The sequence below is a fragment of the Sinocyclocheilus grahami genome, unplaced genomic scaffold (genome assembly GCF_001515645.1).
Source record: "Sinocyclocheilus grahami isolate Dianchi unplaced genomic scaffold, SAMN03320097.WGS_v1.1 scaffold344.1, whole genome shotgun sequence".
NCBI classification, from domain to species: domain Eukaryota; kingdom Metazoa; phylum Chordata; class Actinopteri; order Cypriniformes; family Cyprinidae; genus Sinocyclocheilus; species Sinocyclocheilus grahami.
This window is the reverse complement of record NW_015505523.1, coordinates 2,881,885-2,896,135: the sequence shown is the minus strand read 5'-3', so window position 1 is coordinate 2,896,135 and position 14,251 is coordinate 2,881,885. Positions and strand designations below refer to the sequence as shown.

Below are 14,251 nucleotides of genomic sequence, written 5' to 3'. Positions count from 1 at the left end.
CCAGCTCCTTGTTGAGAAAGATAATGTAGCTCTTGAGCGATTAAGCTATTTTATTGATAAAATTGCGCTGCAGCGCTAAAAAGTTTGTGCGTGCGCGCAACGTGATCTGTGTGAGTGGCTAAAATCGTGTGTGCGTGAGATACAGTGAAGACAGCACATTAGTTTAGAACTCTTCTAATTTTTATTTTTTTTAAATGTAGAAATTGTTAATTGTGATAACCTACCAGCAATGTAAAGATTATTTTTTTAATATATATATTAGTAGGAGTACATTACAATATAAATTTATTAGAACGAGTACATTATTATTTATGGGCTTAAAAACAAGATGCAAACAATCAGAATATTGTACCTGGTGGGGAGTGCCCAATGTAAACATGAAACATATGCCATTACCTATATTGTACTGTGGTACAGTTATAAAGGCCCTTCATAATGCAGAGGTCAGCTGCCTGCTCTGCCAATAGTTAGAAATGGCACTATAGTATGCAGTGTTTAATAAACAGCTGTTTTACTAAATTCTGCTTTGGTGAAATTCAGTGCAGTCCTGTATCGTGATACGTACCATATCGTGACTTTGCTGGTGATACGCAGCCCTAGTACGGTTCCACATATGGGATTTTTATTTGCATTTTTGTGCTTTGGCTGACGCTGAGACGCCGCTGCACTTGCCATATAATCACAACTATGCAGTGTTTTTAACCACATAATGTTTATTGTAGGTTTCACACATTTAAATACATACAAGTACTAGTAAAACAATACATTTAGAGTTAGTAAAATACACACGGATATTTATGGAAGCAGCAATAACAATACATTCAAATATAATTTGCCGACATGTTTTATAAATATCAGTTACACATAGTGTAAGTAACTATAAAGTTCACTCTATACTTCTCCCAGTTCACCGGCCACTTATTTGCATGTATTTCGGTAGAAATTGATTAATTTACGTGCGGTAAATCAGACTGACAGGACTCTCTGAACTGCAGCGAGAACAAACATCTCAGGTTACAGACCACGATCAAGATCATTTAGAATGTTTTTAAATGACAAAACACACTCATTTAGACTAGGGCTGGACGATATGGCCAAAATTTATATCACGATATATTTCTTAATTTCGGTCGATACGATATAATTCCGATATCGATATGAACACTATTAAAAAGTCTCATAAAAACGGCCAAGAACATCTGTACCTACAAACTTATGAAAAATGTATTTGCCAACTCTATGAAACCTACTCCTATAAAACTATATCATATTTTAGGGAAAAAATGGCGCAAATAAATAAATGTTCACCTTTTATTGGTATTTAGCCTTCATACAAACAAGAAATGTGAAATCACTGTCAAATAAATAGATCCATCTGTCATAGTGTTATTGTGGCCGCGGTGTTGTCACGTGACAAGCATGACGCGTCGCCATGGAAACAACAAGGGGAAACTTTCTAAAATAACGGTCGCCTAAAAAAAAACTCACTCTGGGGGGACCGCTAGAATATTTTAAACTCACCAGTGAAAGGGTTAACTGGATACTCGCCAAAACGGGCATTTTGACTATTTATGTATTTGAACGTTTTAGCTCAGTTAGCAACTCATTTTGGTATTTGTGGCTCACAAGCTGTTTGAGACTGAGCACGGATTGTGCGCTCCACTAATATAGATCAGTGGTGGTGCACGCGCGTTTGGTATAAGCGCGAAACCTGCGGAAGAATGACTAAAATAATGCGCAATACAAGCACTATTTAACCGGAGCGAATGAGACCTGTGTGAGAGAGAAGGGGTCGTCGGAGAGAAGAGAGCGAGAATGCGTGGCTGACGTTATTGCATTTGCCGCTGGTAAAAATGGATCGGCTCGAAATCGGAAAGAAGTGAGACTGACTGACCGACCGATCACCGATCCCTGGCCGATCGATCGGTGCATCTCTATTCAAAACAACAGCATTTAAAGTACAATTCTTGTATAAAACTATAAACACTTTTGATAAATATAATGCATCTTTGCTGGAAAAAAAAAAACTTTTGAACTGTAGTGTACAATAATGGATTTTTTCCCCCAAAAATTATATACAGTTTGTTTTGTTTATAAAATTTGAAATATGCTCATCATTTGACAGCTTCATGAATGTACTGTCTGAGTTGTTTACATTTGCCTGTTGTTTCTTTCTCAAAATAACTAAAAGAATCATTAACAGAACTTTTAATTAACAAGAATCATTAAATTCCTTACAAATAGGGCTGGGTATCAAGTTCGATACTTTTTAGGCACTGACCGAAATGCCTCGATACCATCGAGTATCGAAAAACGTCTCGTCGTTCTGTACCAAATTTCGATATCTAAGGGGTTAATCTAATCAGCGTCAGTGAGCCAATAAGCCTGCAGCACTAGCCGGTGTGTTCGACTAGAAGAGGTGCGGCGCAGATCGATCAGCGTTTGACATCCGCGAGAGCGATTCGAAAGCGTACGGAGCAGTCTGCTCTCTTTAGCTCTCGTGATACTGTAATACACAGATCGGTCTGCACAGTCAGTCCGCGTCAAATCGAACACGCCTACTAGTTTACACCGGTTACACTCAGAGATGTGGCGCAAACGTGAGGCTGTAGTGTGAATGCATCCTAGCTGCCTTAGATGTAAGGCTACATTTACACTGGTGCGTTTATGTTTTAAAATGAAAACGATCCTCGTCATACTGGCGTTTCCACTGCGTTTCAAGCCGGCTTTCCACTATCTCTGACAAACGACAAGCGACAGACCGGTCATTCAGTCGTTCATTTCCAATGGAGAGTAGCCGTGGAGCTGCGTGGAGTTCTGATCATATGCAGATGTCCGTTCATACTAACGTTACACGACCGAAAGCGCGTGTTATGTGAACATTCATGCAAACTGTAGCATCATGCTACATTAAACAATAAATACGATTTATATTCCCCTTTTACCCAAAACTCACTTTAAACCACCATAGAGTGTTTGTAATAACTTCCGATTGCCGTCTAATGTGTGTTTTGGCCATGTAATGTTGCTGAAATTAAATATGTTATTACCTCTGACTCTGAGTCAGAGCAGCGATCATGGAAGAGAGCACACAGGCAGACCGCACTGGAAGCTGCTAATGCTCATCAGTAAATCAGTGGAAAATAAATGGAAATCATGATTCTGTCTGAGCTATGCGTTTAAAACGAACACGCACTAGTGTAAATGTAGCCTAACAGATGTGTAAACTGAAGACTATTTGAGCTTTATTAAACCTATTTGCACTGATTTATTGTGTTGGTTACATTTTGTTCATTTGTGCAGTGGCTCAGGAGATGAGTCTTTGCATTTGTATAAACATCAACAAGCTGAAAAATAAAACCAAAGTTTTTTTTTTTTTTTGATAATGTATCTTGTTTAAATTGATTTCATAAAATTGGTATCAAAAAAAAGTATCGTTCAGGAACCGGTATCGATATTGAACATTTTTGAACGATACCCAGCCCTGCTTTAGAGTCAGTGTGCAAGAGCTCAGAGCAGATCCTCCTGCTGTTTGGGTGTGTATTGGTAGTCTAGAACTTTATCAACAGTCTGCACTGGCAAAAGCAAACAGATTTTAACTGAACAGAATTTGATTGAAAGCGTCATGTACATCATATGCCTCCTGCTCTGTTTACATACAGCAGTTGCTTACAACTGGATTATTTAAGCATGCTTGTCTTTTTTTAAATTTTCTTATATTTGCATTTCAAAATCAAAGTAATCCTTTTGGGCACATCAGGCATTGTTTGAGCACCCTCAGATGTCACGCTGGCTTTGAAGGGTTCTGTGGCTTAACCACAGGAACAATTAAAAACTCATACAAGGTTACTGTGCTGTATATTGGTCTGAAATGAATGAGAGTGACATTTACTATTCATTTTGATTGATGTATGAAAGTTTCACATCAATGCAAAAGAAAATTGTATAACATGGAGTATTTATTGTGAGTCTCATATCAGTATTTAAATTATTAATATTAGCACAGTGAACTTTATCTACCCTCATGAGCAATGACCAAAGTTCATGTAGCATGATATGAGCTCTGCACAGATCTCACTGTGGACAAATAAAGATTATGAAGATTAAAAATACACAATAGTTATTTCAGCACAAAACAAAAATTATTGTTACTTTAAATTGTAATAATATTTCACTATTACTGTTCTTGCTGTGTTTTTCAAATAAAGGCAGCTTTTTAGCCATGCTTACCTAACAGGGCCAAAAATCCCATAAAAGCGCCAACAGGAGTGGAGTGGTTGTTTCCAATAATGACTAACACAATCTACAAAGAGCAAATCAGTGTAGGGTTACAAACAAGCAGAGATGATGATAAACCTTGAATGATTCATTAAGATATTGTCCTCCCAAAAATGTTGTGTCTGAAAGGGAAACTCCTACAAATGCATATGCAATAAGGTTAGGCACAAAAATAACTGTCCTTGCCCTTTCATTGCTGATATTTCGCTGTACATCTTTAGTAAATCCTCACAGTATTTTTTTTTAACACCAAAAGAGGGTTTACGCTAGTGCAGTCCGTTAGTAAATCTGGCCCTCAGTGAGCTTTGAAATAGACTTCCGACCACAATCCTACCGACCACAAACTTTTGAACGTCTGTGCATTTCTGTCTCTGTCTGTGACCGTCATGGGATCGGAGTTCAATTTAGCTGAGTTGGACCTGGCTGAACTTTTGATGTCCCTCATGTTACCAGTATAACATTTGAAGGTTCATTGCTAGGAGATGCTTTGACACTAGTCTGTATTTATATAATTCTTACCTGGTGGTAAAATCTTGTAGCGCATTAATCTAGTAATCACAAATAAGTGGAATGGTCATGGATTTTAAGCTTTCTTTTTGTCTTTAAAAATTTTAGTACACCTGTACTTTCAGAAAATGCTTCTCATGGCTTTGGAGATCACCGTGCCATTCTGGTCTTCCCAGGCTTAGCCATCACCGAGCTCCTGCCTATGCTGACAAGCAGCCCAGCTCCTCCCAGTAACTCACAGTGTGGGTCGCCCTATAGTGGGTGTTAAGGAAGGTGTGTGGAGGTCAAGGGCAAAAGGGAGAGAAGGAGGGGGAACCCGCTGATCAGCTCATCTTAATGCTTACAGTAATTCCTCACAGGCTCAGGGCCTAAATAGCACGCAGCTCTTTCTCCCAGCTGCGTTTTGGGGGGGGGGGTGGACCTAATGGCTGATGTGAACTTGCGACTAGTGCCCTCATTTCAGGGCTCTACGCTTACTTTTCTTTTTAGGAGCACTTGTGCTCCTAACTTAAAAAATGTAGGCGCACGTTCAAAATTTAAGGTGTACCTTCTAAACCATTATAACATTTTTTATCAAAAAGTAGCCTACCCATTACGAGGTGATATTTGACTCCTCTAACTTTATTAAAAGTATGTCATCTTTTGTCAAATTCTTAAAAAAATGATATTTTATAAGCTTTTAAAAAATGAATTAAAACGACAGAATAAGAACAAGTAGAATAAGAAATATAAGTTACCAATCAAATTAAATCAGTATTAACAGTTTATTTGTAGAGGTGGCACAGAAGAACACAAAAGTGGCTTGGTGTACTTTCAGACATTTAATGAGGCTCAGAAGTGGAATGAGTGCAATTAAATCCATAAATTCATGATAATATTAATGTTTTAAATATAAAATTTTGAATATAGAAATATTAAATGATTTAAATAACTGAAAATATACTTTTAAAATGAAAGAAACTGCCAGCAGGTGGCGGTAAGTCACTGAATCATTCGAACGGCTGATTCATTCAGGAATGAATCAAGTGACTGTCTTTATTAATGGGTAATCATGAATCACTGACTCACTAGATTCATAAAAAAAAAAAGTTAATTCATAAACGAAACACAGCTGTGTTTGAATAGAGATGCGCAGCGGCTGAGCTGTGACTTTGTTTTAAACTATTTTCAACGACGAAATAGAGCAAAATCAGACAATAGTGTTATAGTCAGACAATGTAAGTCACTTAATATTAACTTCTTGTTTATTTAATTGTATTGTATTAAATCAGTATCACATTTACAAACTCCTTTAAAAATCATTAAAAGCTGGCACTCATCTTGGTTCATCTCGATCTCACATCTATAATCAACGGAGCTCTCTACACTGCGCAATGAATCTCTCACTTTGCTTGTGAAAGGATTCGTGAGATACGTCTGTGATACATTACTCAACGCTGCAAAAACACGTAGAAACATTTGAAGCTCCCCTGAACGCAATCACAAGTATGATGATGATCGGGTCAGTCGCACTGGTGCTCCTAAAAAAATGTTTGTAGTCGCTCACAGTAGTTTTCTGTTGCAAATGTGACTGAAATGGTTGCGCTGTAGAGCCCTGCATTTGTGTTAATTACCTGTTCATGTTCAAGGGGACACACCAGGGCTGTTGTTATTGTTATACTGGCTTGTGTAATAGACATTTTAACACTTAAAAACACGTTTTGTGAATCTTATTGTGAGTGATATGTTAATCTGTGTGTGTGTGTGTGTGTCTATGTATGTATATAAAATATACACACTAGGGCTGCACGAAATTGGAAAAAAACTCACATTGCGATATTTTGTTTTTCTGCAATGTATATTACGATATGAAGAAATAGCTTTATTTGGGGAAAAATAAAGGGGAAATTCCTCTTAGGTGACTCTTGTGAGAGGGGAAGCAGCACGGACTGTGCTTTCACACAGGAGTCCTCTACTGATCCGTGGCTGATTACCACAAACACAACATTTATCCATTATTTTGATTTAAAATCCAAACATTGTCACTGAAAATGCTTTTTCATCATTGCAATTCTTTTTTTGCACAGTACAGTAATACAATCTTTCACAGACATGTTTAAACGCATTAAATATAAGCAACACATTATTCAATGCTTTTTACTTTTGCATTTACTTATAGATTTATATATTAAGCTGCTCAAGCAAGTGGCAAAACATTTAAACTACTTTTCTTACGTTATCACAAACTTACCATTGACAGAAATAGTCAGCTCTACTGCCTTTCCTTTTGCATTGAAATCTTTATTACAAACAATCCTGCGGTTCATATAGAACTTTGTTTTCCTACCTCCACGAGAGCCATCTATTATTGCCTTGATTATTTAAAAGTGCTCTTTCCCTTTAAACCTAGCCAAAAAGCCATATGTGTTGACCGTGAAACACCGTAGACTTTAATAATATGCATTTATGGTGTATTTACAAAATTTTCGTGTCAATCCATGTTTATATTTACTGCAAACAATGCGCTGTTACTTTAATTCTTCGCTTGCAGCGCAGCAATAGACTCCGTGTGGAAACGATCTGTGCACTTCTGCTCGTGGAACGCACTGCCGGACAGCAACCGTGTGCAGTGTGCACGCTTTATTAATCCGTTAACATGAGCGCGGAAAAAATATGCACAACATTTGCACTACAAATGGTGTAATGTGAACCTGGCATTGTGTGTGTGTGCGCTGCGAGTGTGCATGAGCCCAGTCTCCAGGAGAGCACGCGAGCGCTGAATTAAAAAGTAATGCAATTTATAAACTTTAGTGACGATGTGACACTGCCTCGATTGTGCAAGTGACAATTCCTGTGTCAAGTCCTGTGTCAATTCCTATGTACAGCGTGCAGCTCACTTATAGACAGACGCGATGTGGTGATTAGAAGCCATTTGTGCATTTTGAAAGTGAAAGAGCACGCGGTGATTCACTCGCGCTGTTTGTAAAATTACGTCTCGCACAAGGGTTTCAAATTACTTTATAAGTTATTTAATGAAGAAATATGAAGGTGAATACGTAATCTTCAGCATTATAATTATTTCACCCGCTCCGGACAGAGACTGAGACGGTGCTGCTGCATGTCGTGCCAAACCTTCTCACGGCAGTGTCATCAGTAGGGATGCAACGATTATAGATTTTGTTGGTACGATTATTGTCTGAGAAATAATCACGATTATGACGATTATTATGCATTTATTAATTTCACAAAATTATTATTGTATAAAATCACATGGACACTCTTTAGATAAAGTGTTATTTATTGCTGCCTTTAGAAACAGAAATAACACCGTAACCAATAATACAGCACAAAATAATAATAATAATAAAGACAAACAAATATCTCTCCAATTGGAATTAAAAAGGTGACCTCTGCTCTGTAAACATGTCAGTATTTCCCTTTTGAAAATAACTAATGAAAATATATCACAGAAGTATTTCATGTTTTCAGTTTGTAGATTCTTTACATTTCTTTTGGACCTGAGGCAGAAAACTGGAAACATGGTGAAAAAAAATTATCTTGTTGGTTTTTGACTTATGCATAATACTATAAAAGAGATACTATATAACAATGTTATTGTATTATTAATAAATAATATATACAATTAGGCTAATAATATAAGACTTAACTTTATTTATCCCACAGGGGAAACTATTAATAATCAGGGGAATAAACTGAACTATCATTGTAATCAACTTTAATAATTTTTATGATTTTACATGTGGCCTTACATGTGGCCTGAGATTATGTTGTATTTATTTTCTGCTATTGCTTGTAATTTCTTGGTTATCTGTAAAAAAGAAAAGAAAAAGGTTTTTAGCACTGAGCCCATAGTAGCAGCCAAAAAAAAGTCTAAAAGTTAACAGCTTTATTTTTGTATTTATTTTTCTACATGAATGTATTTTTTCCTACAACTGAAGTACCTCGTTTGTGTTGATTCCTAATGAGGATTTACATTATTTTACACATTGCCTATTTTAGCACAGAAGCCTGAAAGACTGTCTTGACTGTTGTCATATCTTAAGATTGCTGATCTTGTGTGACTTAATTTTTTTTTCAATTATATATTTTTCTTTATTTAAAAAAAAAGTGTGGGCCTGTTTTTTGTTGTGAAAGTCCCAATTGAGGAACAGGATGTGAAAATTTAAGATAAATGTTCATGTTATATGTTTTGGTTGCATTTGTGAGTTAATAAAAATGTAGATGGTTGTTTAAAATAGGTATATAATATATCGATATATCGATCGATATTCTCCTGTATCGAATCGTATCATAGAATTTTTTGAAGTATCGGCAAAAATCTTGTCGCTGGTTGTGAGAATCGATATCGTATCATGACGAACCATCTGATTTACACCCCTAAGAGTAGGGATGTGCGCGACGACTAATTTTACTGTCGTTTAAACGAAAGTTTTGTATCCGACTAGTCTAAAAGCAAGAACCCCCAAAAGATGGTAAGAAAAAAAAAAAACTGTGTGTGTGCGTGTATATAATAGCCTACATTTGAAATATTTTATCTATGAATTAATTTTAGGCGGACGTTTAAAAAAACAAAACAAAAAAAACTAAGTATACACTCAACGTAACTGACACGAAGAAAACGCATGCGAGGTCTGAGGTAAAAATGTAGTTTCCGCCCAGATAAACTTTTAAAAATAATGTATTATTTTTCAAACGTTTTATTTTAACTTGTTATTTAAAATGTTTTAAATGCAATGTTAAAATGATGGTAATTTGAATGATAAAATCATGTTTTTGTTTTATTTTTGTCGTGTAATCGACTATTGTTTTCAGTGTCGACTACTAGGAGCTGTACCGTTTAGTCAACTAGTCGACTAGATCCGCACATCCCTACCTAAGAGACATGCATTTTGACATAATTTTGCGCGAATGTGTCATTTCAGGCACAAGTAGATGTAGAAGTGAACAGAATTCAGTGTTCACGTTAGGGATGTGCAACAGCGATCGAGTACTCTGCCGTGACAATGACGATCCATCATGAAAACGATGATCGTGGAAAAAATTATTTATTTTCTGATTTGGTTATAGCAGCACTTTGGGCGGCACCCTGAGCTCTGATTGTTTTGCTTGCCACAGCATGCGGTCCAAAATATAGATGTGAGAAGAGAGCCAATGAGATTTGTCGTTTGTGCATTAGTTCCGCCCACTACCGGAAAACCCGGCAGTTCTTTAAATCTGAAAAGTTCCAAAGGAACTCCATTCTTTTGACAGGAAAATACAACAAAGAATATCGTTTACATGTAGCGCATCAGTTCTGCATGTTATGTAAGACTCTCTCACTCTCTTTCTTTGCGTGTGCGACAGCGAGTCGTGCGCCTTCACACTAGAGTTTACGGTACGTCAAATACAGGTGTGCTGCGCATCCATTCAGATGAACTGAAAAATAACACTGATCGCTTGACGGAGAGTGAAACTCTGAAGCGCTCAGTCAGAGTGTTCTGTGAGTGAAAATATATCTGTGCTAAACTTGTATACTTAGCCTCCAACTCACACACTGGCGAGTAAAATCTGATAATTTATTAGCCAGTGGCTAATATTAGACATAATTTAGTCGCTCAGTGTGAAGATTTAGTCGAATATCTTGAGTGATTTACTCGCAATGTAGAGGGTTGTTAATCTAATAGTGGATGCTTTGGGATATTAACATTTATGACCATCTCAAATGTTATTTTGAGATGGCATCATGGCGGGAGCTCTCTCTTTCACTCTCTCTCGCTATAGCACGTAACTTAAAAGTTCACTGGCATTTCATAAACATACCATTATAATTAGAACTTTGCACAATGAAATCTATAGTAAATTTTGTCTGCTTTCTATGTCCGTGTTTTAGCACGCTGTCATGAAAGCGCATCACAGAGGGAGCTCTCTCTCACTCGCTATAGCGTGTAACTTAAAAGTTCACTGGAATTTGCATCCTTTATTGCAGATTGTAATGTTACATCATGTATCTTAGTTATCTGATTATTGTCATAAGATGTGTCATTTAGATGCTTCTTTTTTAAAAAACATTGCTGCATCATAATCATAATTTAACAGTGTAATCATGTGTTCATGTTTTCATAGACCGGTTTTCATGTCATTTTTATTTTTAACATTTTCATAATAGTCTTCAGATATTTTCGTTATCTCCATTACGGCTATGCAAACAACTGTCATTATCGCGAACGATTTCTTCGATTTCATAATCATACAATTATATCATTTGCATATTTAAAAAAATAATCATTTGCGTAGCTTGTCAGTGAACTACAGCTCTGTGTAGTAAATGCTGCTCCATCTAAAAGCAGGGGATGGAGATTTACTACTAATCACAGAACCGGCTTTACTGACATGTGCATGACAATCGCATTCGATTAATCGTGCATTCGTGCAGGCCTAGTGCAGACACTGGACAAAACTTTCTATCACTGGACATAACTTCAATATTTCTATCTTTCTATTTCTATAAACTTTCTTTCTATCGTGTCGACCACCAGTATTTGCACTAGTGTTAATTTTGTCAGCTACTTTAATTTTAGTCTTAGTCTTAGTCCAGGGCTAAAATGTCCTTGTTAGTTTTTATCATATTTAGTCAACCTTATCCTATTTAGTTTGTCAAGTTTTAGTCGACTAAAAGTCTCAACATTTTAGTCTAGTTTTAGTCAATGAAAACTTGACATTTTAGCAATAACATTATTATTAATTAACTGTACAGCAGTATTAATTTTGGCAGCCATTTTTAATTTAGTTTTAGTCTTATTCAAATCTACATTTTAGTTATCATATTTAGACAAACTTGTCCTGTTTTTGTTTATTCAATGAAATGTATGAGCATTTTAGTCAGGTTTTTTAGTCAATGAAATATTAGTCACATTTTCGTCATTCTGTATAATGTTAAACTGATAAATAAAAAAATTCTCAATTATAATCGTAATTGTTGTCATTTGAGAAATTTACTTTTGCATTTCAGGTATTGCACTTTCTCTAGTAAGCACAAATCAATAGAATGTGGACACATACATGGTGTATTTTACCTCATCTAGTGTACTGATTTATTATAGGCTTTTTATTATATAAATCAACACCAAAGACTTATGCAATCTCTCTGTCTACATTATGAAAACAGCTAAAACAAACTAACAAATATAACGGTGAAATTCCTAGTAATTCCATAATTGCAATTGTCTATTTCTCTGTTAAAACAACAGCGATTGAGTAAGTGTATTTATTCCGTGATCATAGTGAGATCTCATGACAGAACACTGACCGGCTGAATGACGCTTTCATTTAGATCGCTAAACTCCAGCTTGTTTGTTTTTCAGATCATCTGCGGCGGCGCTTCCGCAATGAGGAGCGAGCGCGTGCGCATGGTTGCCAGATAGCTTAAAATAAGCAAAACACACCGGGCAGAAAATTTATGAATTTAACATAACATAACATGAAGCTCTGATTCGGGGATTAGAACTCTTTATATCTGGCAACCACACTCATGAAAGCTCACGTAGTAGAGGTGTGTAGAGCATTCTGCAATAACATTGTCTCCTTTTTTGACAAATAAAAAGAGGTTTTTGGTAAAGTTTTTATCTTTTTGAATACATTTTAGTCTCTTCTTATTTCGGCAGCGAAATTGCATGTTGATATAGACTTAGTTATCGTTTATTGACCTTATTGTTGTCTCGTCTTAGTCATGGAAAAAAAGCTAGTCAACAAACTTTTTTTGTCATAGTCTTCGTTAATGAAATTAACAGTAATTTGCACGCACTATAACATTTTCTGTACTGCTGCGGTATACATACCCTAGGCCTTTATGTCAAAACTGAAGTATACTTAACCATTTTTTATGAGCTCTGCAGTCAGTCCAGCCTCAGCTGCTGCTACTACAGGCGATGCACTTCATCAAAACACACATACAGAAAGCGGGACACATTCTTCTTTTCAAAGACAGCTGGACCGTACAAAAGAATGAAATGAACTACTTTTCAATTTACCCAGTCTTTTTTTTTTTTTTTTCATGTCTATTTAGTACTTTGTTTACTTTGAATTTGAACTTCCATTCAGAGTAATTTCTCAGCAAATGTTGATTATGCCAATTAATCAGATTTAAATGCATGTGATTCAACTGGAAGTCTTGAAAAGTTACTGAAGTTTGTGTCTTTACTAGAAAAAATTGCTTTGTGTCAATGAGTGTATGACTGTACTTTGTATCCACTGGTCATTGCAGGATCATTGTGAGGCTCTTGTGAGTCTTTCAGCACTTCCTGATGTATGGTATTGTCATGCTGTGGCGTCGCTGTGTTCACTGGAGCAAACCGTATACATTTTTCACAAGTCAGGCCATAGTCTGCAGATTCTAACAGTCACAAGTATTGCCCAGTATTTTCAAGAAACTCGTTCTGTCTTCAGACTAATTGAAGTTGCATTTAAGTTCATTTTAATGCATAGAGAAGTGTGCAAGACCACTTCCTTTGCTATTTTTCTTGTTTGGTAAATAATATGAGCACAGTTGCTGACATTGCATCTTTCCATGCAGGTGGAATCGTTCATACTAGACCAGGAGGATCTGGATAACCCCGTACTAAAGACCGCTTCAGAGCTGCTCCTATCCAGCGCAGCAGACGGAGCCGACCTCAGAACAGTAGACCCAGAAACACAGGCCCGGCTCGAGGCATTATTAGAAGCAGCAGGTATATCCTTCGGCCGACCCTGATGTGATCGTATTAAGCCTAATGATCTATCCTGTGTCTCTGCGTGCATGTGCTCACAACTTCTGTTTGTGTTTATTTCTGTGTTGTAGACTTTAGAGCAAAGATCCTCTGAATTGCTTTTTGTTGGAATTTGTTGCCACAAAATGCCCACAGAATTGTAAATATCCGTAAATAATTAGGGCTGCAACAACTAACTTATTATAATCAATAAAAATAATCAATGAAGAATTTCATAACTGTGCACAGAGAACATTTCTATAAAAAATGCATTTGATTACTTTTTTATAATTACTTTATATTGTAACCTTTTATACACTACCATTCAAATGTTTGTGGTTGGTCAGAATTGTATGTTTTTGAAAGCATTGTCTAATGCTCAACGCTGCATTTATTTCTTGAAGAAATCGAAACATTGTGAAATATTATCAATTGTGAATTTTTCAGTAATGTTAATTTCGTTAATGAAAACTGATAAAATGTTTGATAAAATAAGACCATAAGATCAATAAACAATAACTGTGACTATATCAACACCGTGTCATTGAAAATAAAAGATGAGACTAAATTGTCGAAAAAAGAGGACAAAACATAACTGACTGCTGTACCGCTACTACGCGAGCTTTCATGTTTGCGGTTGCCAGATACCAAGATTTCAAATCCACAAATAGGAGCAATTCTGTTAAAAGCATAAATTTTCTGCCTGGTGTTTTACTTAATTGTAATCTGGCAACCATGCACATACT

General features: G+C 36.3%; 1 protein-coding gene and 1 long non-coding RNA gene across 5 annotated transcripts in view; both read left to right on the top strand.

The window, feature by feature from the left end:
• The window catches only part of LOC107548226 (uncharacterized), a 23,891-nt gene extending 14,642 nt beyond the window's left edge, over positions 1-9,249 (top strand). The window contains exon 3 of the long non-coding RNA XR_001604450.1: positions 9,168-9,249. This is a non-coding gene — a long non-coding RNA (uncharacterized lncRNA). The remainder of the gene's footprint in view (positions 1-9,167) is intronic.
• The window catches only part of ankhd1 (ankyrin repeat and KH domain containing 1), a 67,013-nt gene that overhangs the window by 15,797 nt on the left and 36,965 nt on the right, over positions 1-14,251 (top strand). For all 4 annotated transcript variants that reach the window (XM_016228849.1, XM_016228850.1, XM_016228848.1 and 1 more), the window contains exon 3: positions 13,334-13,487. In XM_016228849.1, coding sequence (XP_016084335.1) covers positions 13,334-13,487 — 154 coding nt within the window. The remainder of the gene's footprint in view (positions 1-13,333; positions 13,488-14,251) is intronic.